Genomic DNA, 20,561 nt, shown 5'->3' with positions numbered 1-20,561 from the left:
CTGCCACCCCAGTGCTTCACGGTTGGGATCGTGTTCTTCGGCTTGCAAGCCTCCCCCTTTTTCCTCCAAACATAACGATGGTCATTATGGCCAAACAGTTCTATTTTTGTTTCATCAGACCAGAGGACATTTCTCCAAAAAGTACGATCTTTGTCACCATGTGCAGTTGCAATCCATAGTCTGGCTTTTTTTATGGACGGTTTAGAGCAATGTTGATATAGGACTTGCTTTACTGTGGATATAGATACTTTTGTACCTGTGCATCATCACAAGGTCCTTTGACGTTGATCTGGGATTGATTTGCACTTTTCGCACCAAAGTACGTTCATCTCTAGGAGACAGAATGCGTCTCTTTCCTGAGCGGTATGACGGCTGCGTGGTCCATGGTGTTTATATTTGCGTACTATTGTTTGTACAGATGAACGTGGTGCCTTGAGGCGTTTGGAAATTGCTCCCAAGGATATACCAGACTTGTGGGGGTCTACATTTCTTTTCTGAGGTCTTGGCTGATTTCTTTTGATTTTCCCATGATGTCAAGCAAAGAGGCACTGAATTTGAAGGTAGGCCTTGAAATACATTCACAGGTACACCTCCAATTGACTCAAATTATGTCAATTAGACTATCAGAAGCTTCTAAAGCCATGACATAATTTTCTGGAATTTTCCAAGCTGTTTAAAGGCACAGTCAACTTAGTGTATGTAAACTTCTGACCCACTGGAATTGTGATACAGTGAATTATAAGTTAAATAATCTGTCTGTAAACAATTGTTGTCTGTAAAATCTGTCTGTAAACAATTGTTTGTGTCATGCACAAAGTAGATGTCTTAACCGTCTTGCCAAAACTATAGTTTGTTAACACGAAATTTGTGGAGTGGTTGAAAAACGAGTTTTAGTGACTCTAATGACTTTAATGACTAAGTGTATGTAAACTTCCGACTTCAACTGTATCATGATACCCATATCATGCACTTTAAATAAACTTGACTTAACTTGACGTACACTTGTCTCTTATCATTCACAAAGCTATAGATGAGTGCCTTGGTAGAAACATGGTCATTTTTGTCAGATTTGTATGACTCCTCTACGGTATATCCATCTAATCTTTCCTTATCTTACTGTAAATGTCCTCTGTCTCACGCAGGGATGAATTCAACCTGAAGTTGGCACTGCTGAGTAACCAGTGGCAGGGTGTGGTGCGTCGCACCCAACAGAGGCGGGGTATCATCGACAGCCTAGTCCGCCAGTGGCAGCGCTACAGGGAGATGGCGGAGAAGCTGAGGAAATGGCTGGGGGAGGTTTCACACCCTGCCGAGGCCCTACAGGTTGGGGCGCCCGTACCCCTGCAGCAGGCCAGATCCATGCTGGACGCAGTTCAGGTACTGTAGGCTCAACTCACTTTGATGACCTCATGACCCTAGCTACCTGCTTCTTGGTAATATTAAAACGTGTGACTATTTATACCACAACTCATTCTCATCAATATGACTGTGCTGAATGGGACTAGCTTTTTTCACCCTGCAAAAATATGGCTTTGGAGATGGAGACGTATTTCATGGATAACAGTATTGTACTTATTCCCAAAGAACAAGGCAGGGCTGACATCTATCACCTTTATTGTTTGCTATCACCATAGAGCCATTGGTAAGGGTTAGAGTTAGGGTAAGGGTCAGGCATCAAGGTTCTGTAGTGGCATCAAGGTTCTGTAGTGGCTACATCCTATAAGTGGAGGGTTAGGGTCAGGGTTACGGTCTAACTGTCCTGTGTCTCTGTGTTCCTCCAGCTGAAAGAGAAGGTCCTACAGCGGCAGCAGGGCAGCTACATCCTGACGGTGGAGGCTGGGAAGCAGCTTCTCCTGTCTGCAGACAGCAGGGTGGAGGTGTCTCTGCAGGGAGAGCTCACAGGCATCCAGGACCGCTGGAGACACGCCAACATCTGCCTGGAGGAACAGAGGAGAGAGCTGGCCAACCTGATAAAGGTACACTGCACCCAACTGTAACATTTAACACACAGTACCTTTAACTTGACCTTTTTGGAGGTTTACCTTTTAACTGCAAGGAGATTATTCACTTCAACTGCAATTATAGGCATTCTTATTGTCCTGAATGATTGATTGATTGAGGACATATTTTATACTACGATGTTAACAGAGGATGTTTAAGTACTGACACTTTGTGTGGATATGCTTGTTGTCCACAGGACTGGGAGAGATGTGAGAGAGGCATAGAGGGTTCTCTGGAGAAGCTGAGGGCGTTTAAACGGCAGCTCTCTCAGCCCCTCCCTGATCACCACGAGGACCTGCAGGCTGAACAGATGCGCTGCAAGGTAAGCTTAGGCCCGGGGCCCTTGGAGAGGTGTACTAAAACCACATATCACCTGTGTGCTTTGATTTGATAGGTTTGAGAATCTTGTGTGATAGTTAGAGAAGTACAGCATCTTTAAAAGTAAGGGGTATGTGAACCAGCACAGTACAATAACAGACAGCTTTTTCAATCCCGTGTAGGTGATATGATTTCACAGATGTTTCCTTCACGCATATTTTGAATGTTCGTCTTGGGTATTGGACCTTTAGACATTGTCCTCACATTTCTCTGGACAGTTATGTTCAGATAAACTCTCATTGGACAGTGGGTTTTATTCTTGGAAATAATGACCTTAGAGGCTTTAGAACACCTTGTTTTGGAGGTACAGTGCCTTGCGAAAGTATTCGGCCCCCTTGAACTTTGGGACCTTTTGCCACATTTCAGGCTTCAAACATAAAGATATAAAACTGTATTTTTTTTGTGAAGAATCAACAACAAGTGGGACACAATCATGAAGTGGAACGACATTTATTGGATATTTCAAACTTTTTTAACAAATCAAAAACTGAAAAATTGGGCGTGCAAAATTATTCAGCCCCTTTACTTTCAGTGCAGCAAACTCTCTCCAGAAGTTCAGTGAGGATCTCTGAATGATCCAATGTTGACCTAAATGACTAATGATGATAAATACAATCCACCTGTGTGTAATCAAGTCTCCGTATAAATGCACCTGCACTGTGATAGTCTCAGAGGTCCGTTAAAAGTGCAGAGAGCATCATGAAGAACAAGGAACACACCAGGCAGGTCCGAGATACTGTTGTGAAGAAGTTTAAAGCCGGATTTGGATACAAAAAGATTTCCCAAGCTTTAAACATCCCAAGGAGCACTGTGCAAGCGATAATATTGAAATGGAAGGAGTATCAGACCACTGCAAATCTACCAAGACCTGGCCGTCCCTCTAAACTTTCAGCTCATACAAGGAGAAGACTGATCAGAGATGCAGCCAAGAGGCCCATGATCACTCTGGATGAACTGCAGAGATCTACAGCTGAGGTGGGAGACTCTGTCCATAGGACAACAAGCAGTCGTATATTGCACAAATCTGGCCTTTATGGAAGAGTGGCAAGAAGAAAGCCATTTCTTAAAGATATCCATAAAAAGTGTTGTTTAAAGTTTGCCACAAGCCACCTGGGAGACACACCAAACATGTGGAAGAAGGTGCTCTGGTCAGATGAAACCAAAATTGAACTTTTTGGCAACAATGCAAAACGCTATGTTTGGCGTAAAAGCAACACAGCTGAACACACCATCCCCACTGTCAAACATGGTGGTGCGAGCATCATGGTTTGGGCCTGCTTTTCTTCAGCAGGGACAGGGAAGATGGTTAAAATTGATGGGAAGATGGATGGAGCCAAATACAGGACCATTCTGGAAGAAAACCTGATGGAGTCTGCAAAAGACCTGAGACTGGGACGGAGATTTGTCTTCCAACAAGACAATGATCCAAAACATAAAGCAAAATCTACAATGGAATGGTTCAAAAATAAACATATCCAGGTGTTAGAATGGCCAAGTCAAAGTCCAGACCTGAATCCAATCGAGAATCTGTGGAAAGAACTGAAAACTGCTGTTCACAAATGCTCTCCATCCAACCTCACTGAGCTCGAGCTGTTTTGCAAGGAGGAATGGGAAAAAATGTCAGTCTCTCGATGTGCAAAACTGATAGAGACATACCCCAAGCGACTTACAGCTGTAATCGCAGCAAAAGGTGGCGCTACAAAGTATTAACTTAAGGGGGCTGAATAATTTTGCACGCCCAATTTTTCAGTTTTTGATTTGTTAAAAAAGTTTGAAATATCCAATAAATGTCGTTCCACTTCATGATTGTGTCCCACTTGTTGTTGATTCTTCACAAAAAAATACAGTTTTATATCTTTATGTTTGAAGCCTGAAATGTGGCAAAAGGTCCCAAAGTTCAAGGGGGCCGAATACTTTCGCAAGGCACTGTATATTTAACTGATGTAATTAGAATCTAATAACATTTTATTAGTCACATGCCCCGAATACAACAGGTGTAGGTAGACCTTACAGTGAAATGCTTACTTACTAGCCCCTAACCAACAATGCAGTTTCAAAGAAATACAGAAAGAATAAGAGATAAAAGTAACAAATAATTAAAGAGCAGCAGTAAAATAACAATAGCGAGACTATATACAGGGTGGTACCGATATAGAGTCAATATGCGGGGGCACCGGTTAGTTGAGGTAGCATGTACATGTAGGAAGAGTTATTAAAGTGACTATGCATAGATGACAACAGAGAGTAGCAGTGGTGTAAAGAAGTGGAGAGGGGGGCAATGCAAATAGTCTGGGTAGCCATTTGGCTAGATGTTCAGGAGTCTTATGGCTTGGGGGTAGAAGCTGTTTTAGAAGCCTCTTGGATTTAGACTTGGCGCTCCAGTACCGCTTGCCGTGCGGTAGCAGAGAGAAAATAGACAAACTTACTTGGCACCTTTATGGGTCTGATCTAATTACAACATTTCTCCAACATTCTCCACACCAATGCCGGGAACTGGTCTGCAGTACTGACTCACTAAGGATGTGATGAACATAATAGCCAGGTCATTACATGGCATTGCTGTTCATGATCCAGGTAATCAGGAAATTGATTGTATTACTGGGTTGTTCCAAATATTCGGTGTCTTTTGAGAAGTTTATCGTCCTAATTTAAAAATATATTTTTACATTCTGTCATAAAGAGCATACTGTATGTTCAACTTCATAAAAAATGACTTTAGTAAGTGCCAAATAAAGTAACAGGGTTGACGATTGACAAACATAAATCCCCTTTTGACCAGAGGAATGGAAGCTTGTTGTTGTGCAACAGGAAATGGCAATTGAATGCAATCTTCACAAAAACATTTTTATTGTTAAAACATTTCTAGCCTGTCTATCTATGGGTAACAGGCAGTGGCGATTTTAGCATGTACATCTTGGTGGGGCAAACCCCCCAAAATTAGGGGGATGCATGCCAGCAAAGCCACAACACTAAATAATATATTAATTGCACTATAACGGTGACAAACAGTGCCCACAAAATGTTAGGGCCTACATGAAGCTGTCCCAACACCTTACCACTGCTCCACCTGGCTATCAGCGGAGCCTTGTCTGGCAGCGAAACAGTTCATTCAGCCTCATTTACTGCCTTTTAAAAAAACATAGCTGATATGGCTGACCTGGTTAAACAAATGTGGTTTCTACTGACAATTGAGATGTACAAACTATGGCATAAGGGGACAACAAGTAGATAAGAGGCAATCCGTTATTTTGATCAAGACATTAATGAGCAAGCTAGGACGGACGTAGTCAATATAACTATTTGTTCAGCACTTTTGAAGTATACAGAAACAGAATTCAGAACATGGGCCGTTCTTACAGTGTTCTCCCAGTACACCAAGTCAGAACCGTAGGATAAATAAAGGGGTCATATAAGCAGACAATAAACTCTTACAATGTTCGATGATTACATTTCTCTAAAATAGGTTATAGGCTACATTTGTACCACCAAGTCAGAACAGTAGGCGAAATTAAGAGGGGAAAATAGACCAAATTATTAGGGTGAGGCACATGGGCTACTAACAGCTTACTACACAACATACACTTAGTATTACTTTCTTAGCTACAGTATAAAATCTCTCTGGCATATAACATTATTTATCCAGCAGCATACAATACATTTTATTACTCACCTTGTTGTGCTGTGCTCACTTGAACAGGAAGGTGGCACGGGCAAATTTTATCATCAAAGTCTGGATTGAAATTCTGGATTCTGGATTTTTGGATGGGCACTTCTAATGTAACTATGGCAGCATAGTTACATTAGAAGTGCCCATCCAAAAAGGCTCAAGGTCATTGGCCACAGATAAAATTATGTTAAGTCACGTTATATCTACAGTTGCTTTGATTGGACTGATTATGTCAACATCATACTTTCAAAATCTTAGCTAGCAGTCATCATCATGAATCAAGTCTACAGTCAATGAGTGGTTTGGAAGTGCTTGAATTTTTGAGCTCTACTATTAGATTTGGCAGTGACGTAGTGTCCCCATGAGTGACAGGACACGAGACAATCACAGCACAACAAGAGAACATTACCAACCCCTACTCTCCGTATTTTCCACTGGCTGCCCCACCACCACAGAAAGCACTGAGCTAGGCTGAAACACCAGCATTTGGAGCTGCCTTTTTCAAGAAAGGAAAAAGGAGCCCATGTTTGTATGGAGGCTTTATTAACTCAATGATTTGTCTTTTTTTTCTTACTTTGTTTGCAAACTGATATGTGACACTTATTAATGGCAAAATAACATGCAAAATAGGTAACCCACAAAAAATGTGGGGCTCATGCCCTGAATGACGGGTCGCCACTGGAAACAGGGTTGACGTGTAATGCTCGAACTGGTTCAGTTTTCCACCCCAAAATTGCCAAAAAGAGTAGAACCAGCGCACCTGCTTTTACACTATGATTTGACAAGATGTTCATTGCTTCTTTTTGATAAATATTTATAAAGGAATAGTTTCACCATATTAAAATGAGAGTTCAGTTTACGTAACAGGGTTGACCTTAAAAATGAGGGACTGACGTAAATTAATCACTTATCACAAACTAAATAATAATCTTCATAAATGACTGTCAAAGCAACAAAATAACTAGGGCTTTACAATGGAGACCTTTTGGGATTAAGTGGGTTAAAATCTTCCTAAATGTCTCAGAGGGTGCATGGAGGGACATGTTAAGCTGCAGCTGGCCCAGGACAGAGCAGCACGGTTTGCTCTTAATCGTAATCAAAGGGCTGATATAAATACTGTGCATGCCAGTCTCTTCTTGGCTAAGAGTTGAGGAGAGACTGACTGCATCACTTCTTTTTATAAGAAACATTCATGTGTTGAAAATCCCAAATTGTTTGCAAAGTCAACTTACACACAGCTCTGACACACACACTTATGCCACCAGGTGTCTTTTCACAGTCCCCAAATCCCAAACAAATTCAAGAAAACATACAGTGCCTTGCAACAGTATTCATCCCTGTAACAGGATTCTTCTGTTGAAGAGAGGCAGACCAAAACACAGCGTGGTTATTGTGATACATCTTTAATAAAGATGAAAATAGAACAATATACTACCCCAAAAAAACCGTGACAAACCGAAAACAGCCCTATATGGTGTAACAAACACAAAGACAGGAACAATCACCCACAAAACCCAACACAAAACAGGCTACCTAAATATGGCTCCCAATCAGAGACAATGACTAACACCTGCCTCTGATTGAGAACCATATCAGGCCCAAACACAGAAACAGACAAACAAGACATCCAACATAGAATGCCCACTCAGATCACACCCTGACCAAACAAAACATAGAACATACAAAGCAAACTATGGTCAGGGTGTGACAATCCCCTTGGCATTTTTCCTATTTTGTTGCATTACAACCTGTAATTTAAATAGATTTTTATTTGGATTTCATGTAATGGACATACACAAAATAGTCCAAATTGGTGAAGTGAAATGAAAAAAATAACTTGTTTTTAAAAAATTATAAAAAATGAAAACCTGGAAAGTGGTGCGTGCATATGTATTCACCCCCTTTGCTATGAAGCCCCTAAATAAGATCTGGTGCAACCAAATACCTTCAGAAGTCACATTATTAGTTAAATTAAGTCCACCTGGGTGCAATCTAAGTGTCACATGATCTGACACATGATCTCAGTATATATACACATTTTATGAAAGGCCCCAGAGTCTGCAACACCACTAAGCAAGGGGCACCACCAAGCAAGCGGCACCATGATGACCAAGGAGCTCTCCAAACATGTCAGGGACAAAGTTGTGGAGAAGCACAGATCAGGGTTGGGTTATAAAAAAATATCTGAAACTTTGAACATCCCACGGAGCACCATTAAATCCATTATTAAAAAATGTAAACAATATGGCATCATAACAAACCTGCCAAGAGAGGGCCGCTCACCAAAACTCACGGACCAGGCAAGGAAGGTATTAATCAGAGAGGCAACAAAGAGACCAAAGATAACCCTGAAGGAGTTGCAAACTCCACAGCGGAGATTGGAGTATCTGTCAATAAAGAAACCTGTTTCAGTCTTCCTGAAATTTGAGACAGAGACGGAGGTTCGCCTTCCAGCAGGACAATGACCCTAATACTGCTAATGCAACACTCTAGTGGTTTAAGGGGAAATGTTTAAATGTCTTGGAATAGCCTAGTCAAAGCCCAGACCTCAATCCAATTGAGAATCTGTCGAATGACAGATTGCTGTACACCAGCGGAACCTATCCAACTTGAAGGAGCTGGAACTGTTTTGCCTTGAAGAATGTGGATAGATGTGCCAAGCTTATAGAGACACCCCAAGAGATTTGCAGCTGTAATTGCTGCGAAAGGTGGATGTACAAAATATTGACTTTGAGGGGGTGAATAGTTATGCACGCTCAAGTTGTCTGTTTTTTGTCTTATTTCTTGTTTGTTTCACAATAAAACACATTTCGAATCTTCAAAGTGGTAGGCATGTTGTGTAAATCAAGTGATACAAACTCCCCCAAAATCTATTTTAATTCCAGGTTGTAAGGCAACAAAATAGGAAAAATGCCAAGGGGGGTGAATACCTTCACATGCCACTTTACACTATTATAAAGATGGAACTTGGAACTTCCTTCCATCTCATATTGCTCAAATAAACAGCAAACCTGGTTTCAAAAAACAGATAAAGCAACACCTCGTGGCACAACCCCTCTCCCCTCTTTGACCTAGATAATGTGTGTATATGCATTGATATGTAGGCTACGTGTGCCTTTTTTAAAATGTATGTAGTTCTGTCCTTGAGCTGTTCTTGTCTAATGATGTTCTGTATTATGTCATTCTGTATGATGTTTCATGTTTTGTGTGGACCCCAGGAAGAGTAGCTGCTGCTTTTGCAACAGCTAAATGGGGATCCTAATAAAATATCTTTAAAAAAAATCTTTATTCATATAAAAAAAATCTGATTTATTTTAAGTCTCCATGTGGTCTATATTAAAGGGCACTTCATTTATCGCAACAGGCTTTTAAAATGCAATATTGGTGCAAAATGTCTACTTAAAATATCAAAGGCACTCTTTTCGTGGAACGACCTTACAATTATTATACTATGTTCAACACTGAATACAGGCAGGCTCACATAATGTCCAGAGAAATGATCTGTAGGTGGGCTGTGTCCTAAATGGTACACAAATGGAGTGCACCATGTATGGCATACGGTGCCATTTCAAATTGACCCGTGATGTCTTTAAAAAACATAGTCTTGGCTGCTTAAAGCAGATGTTAACGTTCTCTCTCCTGTGACCAGGACTTGGAGAACACGTTTGACGGCTGGACAGAAGACCTAGCCCACCTGACGGTGCTGAGGGAGTCCCTGTCTAGCTACATCAGTGCTGAGGACCTGTCTGTTCTACAGGAACGTATAGAGCTTCTGCACCGCCAGTGGGAGGAGATCTGTCACCAGGTACTGTATGGCTGTTGAATATGTTGCTGTGAGGAGAAGCAGTCTCTTCCCACGGCCTCTGTGTTTCTGACTCAATAGGTGTGTCATCAGTCCAGCAAGAGAGACTAGAGCTGTCATTTTAAGTTGTAATCACGTGGTGCCAAATGGTGGTGCTGAAGCTCCACGATAGGCCATAGCCGCACTACGTACGCATAGTTATGGGAACAGGGTTGAAACTTGCAGGCTTGCACTGATTGCCGACTCGTGCAGAAAGATCTGCAGCAGACTATGGTCAATATGATTGAATAGTGGTTCTGCAGTATTCTTTATCGCCTTTGTGAAACATATCTCTGGTGATTTCATAAAGCTGGAAGCGTAGTGTTTAGTGTAACTAGACTTGAGATAGAGAGAACTTTAATGCAAAACAGTACAGGATGTTTCCCCTTCAAACTACATCCGGTGTTGTATGTGAATATAGACCACATAGTGACAGGAAGTCACACAGTGCTAGCGTTAGATGCATTACATTAGGTAACACCTCTACATCACTGCTACCTCTTCATTAATGTTCTGCTAAGTCTATGGATATTGCCTAGTACTGCTTGTTGTGTATGTTTCTTTTTTTATATAAACATTTTCATTTCTCTGTGCAACTAGCTATTATCCTTACCATGGTGAATTAATTTCAAATGAGCATATGTATTTACAACACCTGTGTATCTGTCTTGCTGTCTCTCTCTCTCTCTCCATAGCTATCCCTTCGGCAGAAGCAGGTGAGTGAGAAGCTGAATGAGTGGGCCGTGTTTAACGAGAAGAACAAGGAGCTGTGTGACTGGCTTACCGACATGGAGAGCAAGGTGTCCCAGAATGGAGACATCAGCATTGAGGAGATGATCGAGAAGCTACGCAAGGTAAACACCAACCGATACCAGACCTTGTCTTTTCATTCGTGTTTGATTAATTAGACAAATATCCCATTGAAATGGTCTTCTCTACTCTGAATTGCTTCAATGAGAAATGCTTGTAGAAGTTGATTCCTCTTTGAATAATGTTTTAGTCCAAACTGTTACACTATTCTCCCTTTTACATGGTCTGATGACGGTTTTTACTCCCTCTCCCAGGACTACCAGGAGGAGATAGCGGTGGCTAAGGAGAACAAGCTGCAGCTGCACAAGATGGGTGAGCGCCTGGCCAGGGCCAGCCACGAGACCAAGGCCTCTGAGATAGAACACAAGCTCAGCAAGGTGGGCGAGCGCTGGCAACACCTGCTGGACCTCATCGGGGCCAGGTAAGGAGTGCATTCGGAAAGTATTCAGACCACTTGACTTTTTCCACATTTTTTTACGTTACAGCCTTATTCTAACATGGATTAATGACAAAGCAAAAACAGGTTATTAGAAATGTTAGCAAATTTCTGAAAAATAAAAAAACGTATATTACATTTACATAAGTATTCAGACCCTTTACTCAGAACATTGTTGAAGCACCATTGGCAGTGATTACAGCCTTGAGTCTTCTTGGGTATGACGCTATAAGCTTGGCGCACCTGTATTTGGGTAGTTTCTTCCATTCTTCTCTGCAGATCCTCAAGCTCTGTCAGGTTGGATGGGGAGCGTCGCTGCACAGCTATTTTCAAGTCTCTCCAGAGATGTTCGATCGGGTTTAAGTCCAGGCTCTGGCTGGGCCACTGAAAGACATTCAGGGACTTGTCCTAAAGCCACTCCTGCGTTGTCTTGGCTGTGTGCTTAGGGTTGTTGTCCTGTTGGAAGTTGAACCTTTGCCCCAGTCTGAGGTCCTGAGCGCTCTGGAGCAGGTTTTCATCAAGGATCTTTTCTCCATTCATCTTTCCCTCGATCCTGACTAGTCTCCTAGTCCCTGCTGCTGAAAAACATCCCCACAGCATGATGCTGCCACCACTATGCTTCACCCTAGGGATGGTGTCAGGTTTCCTCCAAACGTGACGCTTGGCATTTAGGCCAAAGAGTTCAATCTTGGTTTCATCAAGCCAGAGAATCTTGTTTAGTCATTTAGGTACCTTTTTGCAAACTCCAAGCGGTTTGTCATGTGCCTTTTACTAAGGAGTGGCTTCTGTCTGGCCACTCTACCATAAAGGCCTGATTGGTGGAGTGTTACAGAGATGGTTGTCCTTCTGGAAGGTTCTCCCATCTCCACAGAGAAACTCTGGAGCGCTGTCAGAGAGACCATTGGGTTCATGGTCACCTCCCTGACCAAGGCCCTTCTCCCCTGATTGCTCAGTTTTGCCAGGCGGCCAGCTCTAGAAAGAGTCTTGGTGGTTCCAAACTTCTTCCATTTAAGAATGATGGAGGCCACTGTGTTCTTGGGGACCTTGAATGCTGCAGACAGAGTCTCATAGCAAAGGGTCCGAATACTTATGTAAATAAGGTATTTCTGTTTTCGCTTTGTCGTTATGTGGTATTGTGTGTAGATTGATGAGGAAAATGTTCTATTTAATCAATTTTAGAATAAAATAAAATGTGTAAAAAAGGGAAGTGGTCTGAATACTTTCCGAATGCACTGTATATACTATGGCCGGGTGTGTGGGATAGGAAGTACATGGATATGCTATACTGCTGTGGGTTAGGAATATACACACATTTGATTACACACGCCATTGGCGTTAATATTTGCTTTGATGCAGCCTTCTTGACTTTCAGAAACTCTCTGGCTGGCCCAGTGTACAGTACTGTACTTATCACAATTTGACCACAATGGGACTTCCTAGTACAATATAGCTTGAATAAAATAAAAACAATGAGTGGAAAGAAGTGGTTTAATAACTGTGTTAATTGTTTTTAGGTGCTTCTTTACTAGGAATCTGCTGTGGTATGTATGTTTTTCTAAAACAAGCATCATGTATCCGGTTGCTATAGAGTGAAGAAGCTGAGGGAGACTCTGGTGGCAGTGCAGCAGCTGGATAAGAACATGAGTAGTCTGCGGTCCTGGCTGGCCCACATAGAGACTGAGCTATCCAGACCCATCGTCTATGATACCTGTGATTCCCAGGAGATACAGAGGAAGCTGGACCTGCAGCAGGTAAATATCCCGTCAGCTTGGTGGTCCCAGATCTGTTTGTGCTGTCTTGTAGACTCCTGTAGTCGTTGTCATAGCAGTTGGCAAGATGGCATTAACAGATCTGGCACCACCAGGCTACCGCATCAGTGGGCTGTGAGTACTTTGAAGACACACTGCAGTTTACACTGATTGGTATAGCTATTAATATAGATACTGTACATAATCAATGATGGTTGCTTATGTTGATATTTTATAGATCCTTTTTAGTTCCTAGCAGACAGGCTTACAGACAATACAATAGAGAAGGGCTTATTGAAAAATCTTAGCAGGTTTCTTGGTTCTGAAAAGATCCCACCCTCTTTCTCTAACATAGCGTACCATAACATCCTTCCATCTTTCTCTCCATCTATCCAGGAGCTTCAGCGTGACATAGAGAAGCACAGTACGGGTGTGGCGTCTGTGTTGAACCTGTGTGAGGTGCTGTTGCACGACTGTGACGCTTGTGCCACGGACACAGAGTGTGAATCTATCCAGCAGGCCACTCGCAGCCTGGACCGCCGATGGAGGAGCATCTGTGCCTTGTCCATGGAGAGAAGGCTCAAGTAAGACCTACACAGTTGAACTTAACCTTTTACTGCAGTGGGCTAAATCAGGGTCGCACAGTGTGTTTTCTTGGTAGTCTTAAACAGATCTACTTTGAAACAAAAGTACACACCTCACACACATGGTTATGGGCTTAAAAAAATAATACACAGGGCCTTCCAAGTGTCACTGGGTCTGTAGTGACAAGCGTCACTACAGGCCCATGTTCGATCCCAGGCTGTGTCACAGCCGGACGTGACCGGGAGACCGATGAGGCGGCGCACAATTGGCCCAGCGTTGTCCAGGTTAGGGGACATTTAGCCAGCCGGGATTTCCTTGTCCCATCGCGCTCTAGGGACTCCTTGTGGCGGGCCGGGTGCCTGCAAGCTGACCCCGGTTGCAAGTTGGACAGTGTTTCCTCTGACACATTGGTGCAGCTGGCTTCCAGGTTAAGTGAGCAGTGTGTCAAGAATCAGTCAAATCAAATCAAATCAAATGTTATTTGTGCTTCTAGTTCCGACAATGCAGTAATAACCAACAAGTAATCTAGCTAACAATTCCAAAACTACTACCTTAGAGACACAAGTGTAAGGGGATAAAGAATATGTACATAAAGATATATGAATGAGTGATGGTACATAGCGGCATTGGCAAGATACAGTAGATGGTATTGAGTGCAGTATATACATATGAGATGAGTATGTAAACAAAGTGGCATAGTTAAAGTGGCTAGTGATACATGTATTACATAAAGATGCAGTAGATGATATAGAGTACAGTATATACATATACATATGAGATGAATAATGTAGGGTATGTAAACATTATATTAGGTAGCATTGTTTAAAGTGGCTAGTGATATATTTGACATCATTTCCCATCAATTCCCATTATTAAAGTGGCTGGAGTTGAGTCAGTGTGTTGGCAGCAGCCACTCAATGGTTTGCACTTTGGAGATTCTTCAAAGTAGCCACCCTTTGCCTTGATGACAGCTTTGCACACTGTTGGCATTCTCTCAACCAGCTTCACCTGGAATGCTTTTCCAACAGTCTTGAAGGAGTTCCCACATATGATCAGCATTTGTTGGCTGCTTTTCCTTCACTCTGCGGTACAACTCATCCCAAACCATCTGAAATGGGTTGCTGTCGGGTGATTGTGGAGGCCGGATCATCTGATGCAGCACTCCATCACTCTCCTTCTTGGTCAAATAGCCCTTACACAGCCAGGGTGTGTGTTGTGTCATTGTCCTGTTGAAAAACAAATTATAGTTCCACGAAGCGCAAACCAGATGGGATGGCGTGTCGCTGCAGAATGCTGTGGTAGCAATGCTGGCTACGTGTGCCTTGAATTCTAAATAAATCACAGACATTGTCACCAGCAAAGCACCCCCACACCATCACACTTCCTCCTCCATGCTTGACTGTGTGAACTACACATGCGGAAATCATCCTTTCACCTACTCTGCGTCTCACAAAGACACGGCGGTTGGAATCAAAAATCTCAAATTTGGACTCATCAGACCAAAGGACAGATTTCCACCGGTCTAATGTCCATTGCTCGTGTTTGTTGGCCCAAGCAAGTCTCTTTTCTTATAGGTGTTCTTTAGTAGTGGTTTCTTTACAGCAATTTGACCGATGAAGGCCTGATTCACGCAGTCTCCTCTGAACAGTTGATGTGGAGATGTGTCTCTTACTTGAACTCAGTTTCTGAGGCTGGTAACTCTACTGAACTTATCCTCTGCAGCAGAGGTAACTCTGGGTCTTTCTTTCCTGTGACGGTCCTCATGAGAGCCAGTTTCATCATAGCGCTTGATGGTTTTTGCAACTGCAATTTAAGAAACTTTCAAAGTTCTTGATATTTTCCGTATTGACTGACTTCAAGTAATGATGGACTGTCGTTTCTCTTTGCTTATTTGAGCTGTTCTTGCCATAATATGGATTTGGATACCTTGTCACAACACAACTGATTGGCTCAAATGCATTAAGAAGGAAAGAAATTCCACAAATTAACTTTTAACAAGGCACACCTGTTAATTGAAATGCATTCCTGGTGACTACCTCATGAGGAGAATGCCAAGTGTGAGCAAAGCTGGCATCAAGGCAAAGGGTGGCTACTTTGAAGATATGAAATATATTTCTAAAATATATTTTGATTTGTTTAACACTTTTTTGGGTAGTACATCATTCCATATGTGTTATTTCATTGTTCTGATGTCTTCACTATTATTCTACAATGTAGAAAATAGTTACAAATAAAGAAAAATCCTTTAATGAGTAGGTATGTTCAAACTGTTTCACATATAAATGTACAAATGTTTATTAAATATGAAAAATATGAATAGCATTCCACCCCTGAGGTCACTAGAGGGTGATTTGCTCATTTGACTGCAGGAAAGGGCTACTACTTTTAGATACAGTTGTCGCAGTTGTTTCTACAGTAGTGCCATTTTTATTTTATTTCAAGAGTATCATCAAGCAAAGTGCGTTGATGTAACTCTAGGGTTGGTTAGTCTATTTGAACGCTTATGATGTAGGCTGTCACCATAACTTAAAATAGTCCATATCGTTTTCATTTCTAAGGATTGAAGAGACATGGCGTTTGTGGCAGAAGTTCTTAGAGGACTTTGCACGTTTTGAGGAGTGGCTTGTGACCTCAGAGAAGACTGCTGCTCTGCCCAACTCTTCAGGCGTGCTCTACACTGTGGCCAAGGAAGAACTAAAGAAGTTTGAGGTACAGTACAGCTATTACACACCACCTTATTTGATATGCTGTAAACCACTATATTCTCTCCCCATGTATCTCATATTCAGAAGACAGTACCTCTACAGTACATATCTAGACAAAACTCATGGATGGACTAACTTGTCTCTGATTGATACTAAATGATCAATTGATCAACTAAATTGTCAACTGCATGATTAATCAACATTTCCTTGATCAATACTAAATGTGTGGGTTGATTAATATATATATTTGAATTATATGTTGTGCTGTAGGCATTCCAACGTCAGGTCCATGAGAGTCTGACCCAGCTGGAGCTGATCAATAAGCAGTACCGCCGTCTGGCCAGGGAGAACCGCACCGACTCCTCCTGTCGCCTCCGGGAGATGGCCCACGACGGGAACCAGCGCTGGGACAACCTGCAGAAGAGGGTGGCCTCCATCCTCCGCAGACTCAAGGTACAGAGTCGCGTCCATCCTTGTTGAACAACTGTAACACAACATAAAGTCTTGTATATAGTCCAATTCTACGCTCCTAAATATCCAAAGTGCTCACAGAAAGAAATCATGAGGAGTGTCTGCCCAAAATTGCAATTCATTGGTAGAAGAAAAAAAATCTGAGAGAAACGTGTATCCTAAAGCATCCCTTCATGATTTCTTCAGCACTTTATCAGTCAGCGTGAGGAGTTTGAGACGGCCAGAGACAGCATCCTGGTGTGGCTCACGGAGATGGACCTGCAGCTCACCAACATAGAGCACTTCTCAGAGTGTGATATCCAGGCCAAGATCAAACAGCTCAGGGTAAGAATGCCCACAATACCTCACACCTTGGGGCTGCCCAGGTACATGCTACTGGTCATTTTTTTATTAAACTTTATTTAACTAGACAAGTCTGTTAAGAACAAATTCTTATTTACAATGACGGCCTACTCCGGCCAAAACCTAACCCGGACGACGCTGGGCCAATTGTGCGCCGCCCTATGGAACTCACAATCACGGCCGGTTGTGATACAGCCTGGAATCAAACCAGTGTCTGTAGTGACGCCTCTAGCACTGAGAATCAGTGCCTTAGACCGCTACGCCACTCAGGAGAGCAAGTCATAATTTTTGCTAATAAGTTTCACACCTGGTGGTTGTGAACTCAACCTTACCTGGTTGGTCTCTGCTTCTCTTCCACTTTTTGACAACCTCTGATGTAAAATGAAGTACATTTGATTGATTGATTGATTGATTGTCTACCAGGCGTTCCAGCAGGAAATCTCTCTGACCACTGGGAAGATTGAGCACATCTTCCACCAGGGTGAGGTGCTGCTAGAGAAGAGTGAGCCTCTGGATGCCGCTGTTATAGAGGAGGAGCTGGAAGAGCTGCAGAGATACTGCCAGGAGGTGTTCGGACGTGTGGAGCGCTACTACAAGAAGCTCATACGCCTACCGGTAAGCCTAGGGATGACATCTACTGGCCCCCTTGGTTCGATTTTAATGTTGGGTGACTTGGCTTCTAGCACCCTTTCATAGTAAAAAAAAAGAGGATAGAGTTGAGCACATTCTCTCCTGTGGTCATTTTACCAAATGATGCCATGTTTTGATTCCTGGAACCTGTCGTTGTCTTTGTTGACTGTCTCATAAGTGTATCTCCCACTCCTCTTCCTCCAGCTAACAGGTGACGAGTACGACGTGTCATTCTCGGACCGGGAGTTTGAACTAGACGAACCTGGGGACCTGTCCAGCATTCCCTGGAGTGAGCGTCTGGGAGACTGCCTGATGTCCCCTCTACCCTCCCTAAGCCACTCTGCTTCCCTGGCTGCCCCTCTGCGGACTGGAGCTGAGCGCTCGGGCAGGGACACCCCAGCCAGTGTGGACTCCATCCCCCTGGAGTGGGACCACGATTACGACCTGAGCCGGGGGCTGGAGAGCGCCAGCAGGGCCCTGGGCCTGGCGTCTGAGCAGGGGGAGCACGGAGATGAGGGGAGCTACCAGGGATCAACTTCTGCCTCTGCTCTGTCAGGTCAGTCTAGTCTACACCCCTCACACCCGTACTGTCAGATACTAAGGATAACACACCCCTCACAACTTAAGATAGCCTCGATCTCAGAGAGAGTGGAGACATCACAGTGGAGAGATACAGTGTTGTGGCTGTTAAAGCACACTCATATTCAGCCCTGTTAATTGTAAGAAATGTGTGTATGTATATGTTTCTTCCAGATGTAGTGATCCCAGAGAGCCCTGAGGCCTTTGTTAAACTAACTGAACAAACCCTGAGGTCCTTGGATGGTAGGCAAGATGCCGTAGTGTGGAAAAATAACACTAACAGCCTACTTACTGCCTGCTAGTAGTTTGGTTTGGTTTTCTTACTCGCACACTGAAGCATAACAGCAATTACTGTTAACCAACAGCACCACTTCCTAACGATTTGTATTTTTTTCTATTACATTTTGCAGCACATAGGCTACTGTAGCTAACCTCAAGCTAATTTGTGGTTGGCATCCTGTGTGTTTCAAAAGGTGCATGTTGTTGTGCACTGTTGGGGAGATGTTGTTGTTTTTTGTGTTACAAATGTCCTTTGTCCCTTGTCTTCTAATTTACCACTGAATGGATAACACTCACTGATGATATCAGTGAGTGTTATGATATCTTACAATGTTTTGGATGGATTTCTAAGTCTGTTTGAAGAAAACATTTAGGGACGGTTTTTCGGGCACAGATTAAGACAGATTAAAGGAAAACTCCACCCAAAAACAACATTTTGGTATTTGTTTCATTAATCCATTGTTGACATAGTCCCAAAATGTTTTGCTTGTCACCAATCAAGATTTCAAGATATGTAACTTTCATATTATTTTCATGTATTTTGAAAGTTACATATCTTGAAAACTAGATTTTCGGTGGAATGTTCCTTTAAACGAATCCAGGCTGTATCACATCCGGTCGTGATTGGGAGTCCCATAGGTCGGCACACAGTTGGCCCAGCGTCGTCCGGGTTTGGCCGTCATTGTAAATAAGAATTTGTTCTTAACCGACCTGCCTAGTTAAATAAAGCTTAAATAAAATTTAAAAAATTAAAAACTCCTGAATAATCTACATTGAACGTGCTTTTAAATCCAACAGGAGTAGGCTTAATCTAGGTCTAAGAAACCGGCCCGTGAACATAAAATCAAAGCCTTTATCTAACTGTATTCCATCTCATCTTCCCATCCTCAGGAGAGGGAGGTACCCTGGAGACTCACATACTACAGTTGGACAAGGTTCTGGACACAAGCCGGTTCCACCTGCAACAGACAGAGAACATAATCCGCAGCCGCACCCCGACTGGCCCCGAGCTGGACGCTTCATACATGGGATATGTGAGTACCGCTGGTCTCATTCACTGGTTAATATACTGGTCTCATTCACTAGACTAGACACCTAAGTATTCTGCAGCCAATTTGGCTCTCAGGGTTTGTAAACATGAAGTTACGATTTAAACTATTCCATGAATGTTATCGGTATGTCTGATAAGAGACCCTTATCACCGTTCTGTGAGTTACAGTTCCAGCCAAACGTTTGGACACACCTTACTCAATCCAGGGTTTTTCTTTATTTTTACTATTTTCTTAATTGTAGAATAATGGTGAAGACATCACAACTATGAAATAACACATATGGAATCATGTAGTAACCAAAAAAGTGTTAAACAAATCAAAATATATTTTATATTTTGAGATTCTTCAAAGTAGCCACCCATTGCCTTGATGACAGCTTTGCACACTCTTGGCATTCTCTCAACAAGCTTCATGGGGTAGTCACCAGGAATGCATTTTATTTAACAGGTATGCCTTGTTAAAAGTTCATTTGTGGAATTTCTTTCCTTCTCATTGCATTTTTGACAGTCAGTTATGTTGTGCCAAGGTCGCGGGGTGGGGGTGGGGGGGGTTATACAGAAGACAGCCCTACTTGGTAAAAGACCAAATCCATATTATGGCAAGAACAGCTCAAATAAGCAAAGAGAAACGACAGTCCATCATTACTTTAAGACATGAAGGTCAGTCAATACGGAAAATGTCAAGAACTTTGAAAGTTTCTTCAAGTGCAGTCGCAAAAACCATCAAGTGCTGTGATGAAACTGGCTATAATGAGGACCGCCACAGGAAAGGAAGACCCAGAGTTACTAATGCAGCAGAGGATACGTTCATTAGAGTTACCATCCTCAGAAATTGCAGCCCAAATAAATGCTTCACATAGTTCAAGTAACAGACACATCTCAACATCAACTATTCATAGGAGATTGTGTTAATTTGGCCTTCATGGACACTAAAGAGGCTTTTCTACTGATTCTGAAAAACACCAAAAGAAAGATGCCCAGGGTCCCTGCTCATCTGCATGAACATGCCTTAAGCATGCTGCAAGGAGGCATGAGGAC

At 42.6% G+C, this 20,561-nt stretch overlaps 1 protein-coding gene across 13 annotated transcripts in view; it reads left to right on the top strand.

Annotated features, from left to right (window-relative positions):
* The window catches only part of syne1b (spectrin repeat containing, nuclear envelope 1b), a 137,606-nt gene that overhangs the window by 103,535 nt on the left and 13,510 nt on the right, over positions 1–20,561 (top strand). For 9 of the 13 annotated variants that reach the window (XM_036954559.1, XM_036954555.1, XM_036954548.1 and 6 more), the window contains 15 exons: positions 1,143–1,377; positions 1,782–1,976; positions 2,198–2,323; positions 9,696–9,851; positions 10,583–10,741; positions 10,952–11,118; positions 12,722–12,884; positions 13,278–13,465; positions 16,025–16,175; positions 16,442–16,624; positions 16,829–16,966; positions 17,408–17,599; positions 17,819–18,170; positions 18,368–18,436; positions 19,364–19,506. In XM_036954559.1, the coding sequence (XP_036810454.1) occupies positions 1,143–1,377; positions 1,782–1,976; positions 2,198–2,323; positions 9,696–9,851; positions 10,583–10,741; positions 10,952–11,118; positions 12,722–12,884; positions 13,278–13,465; positions 16,025–16,175; positions 16,442–16,624; positions 16,829–16,966; positions 17,408–17,599; positions 17,819–18,170; positions 18,368–18,436; positions 19,364–19,506 (2,617 nt within the window). Of the gene's footprint in view, positions 1–1,142; positions 1,378–1,781; positions 1,977–2,197; positions 2,324–9,695; positions 9,852–10,320; positions 10,440–10,582; positions 10,742–10,951; positions 11,119–12,721; positions 12,885–13,277; positions 13,466–16,024; positions 16,176–16,441; positions 16,625–16,828; positions 16,967–17,407; positions 17,600–17,818; positions 18,171–18,367; positions 18,437–19,363; positions 19,507–20,561 lie in introns of those variants that run through there. The other 4 variants (XM_036954553.1, XM_036954560.1, XM_036954557.1 and 1 more) reach the window with 3 other exon arrangements.

Source organism: Oncorhynchus mykiss, chromosome 19, assembly GCF_013265735.2.
Source record: "Oncorhynchus mykiss isolate Arlee chromosome 19, USDA_OmykA_1.1, whole genome shotgun sequence".
NCBI lineage: Eukaryota > Metazoa > Chordata > Actinopteri > Salmoniformes > Salmonidae > Oncorhynchus > Oncorhynchus mykiss.
The sequence above is the reverse complement of the archived record's forward strand: the minus strand, read 5'-3'. Positions and strand labels throughout refer to the sequence as shown.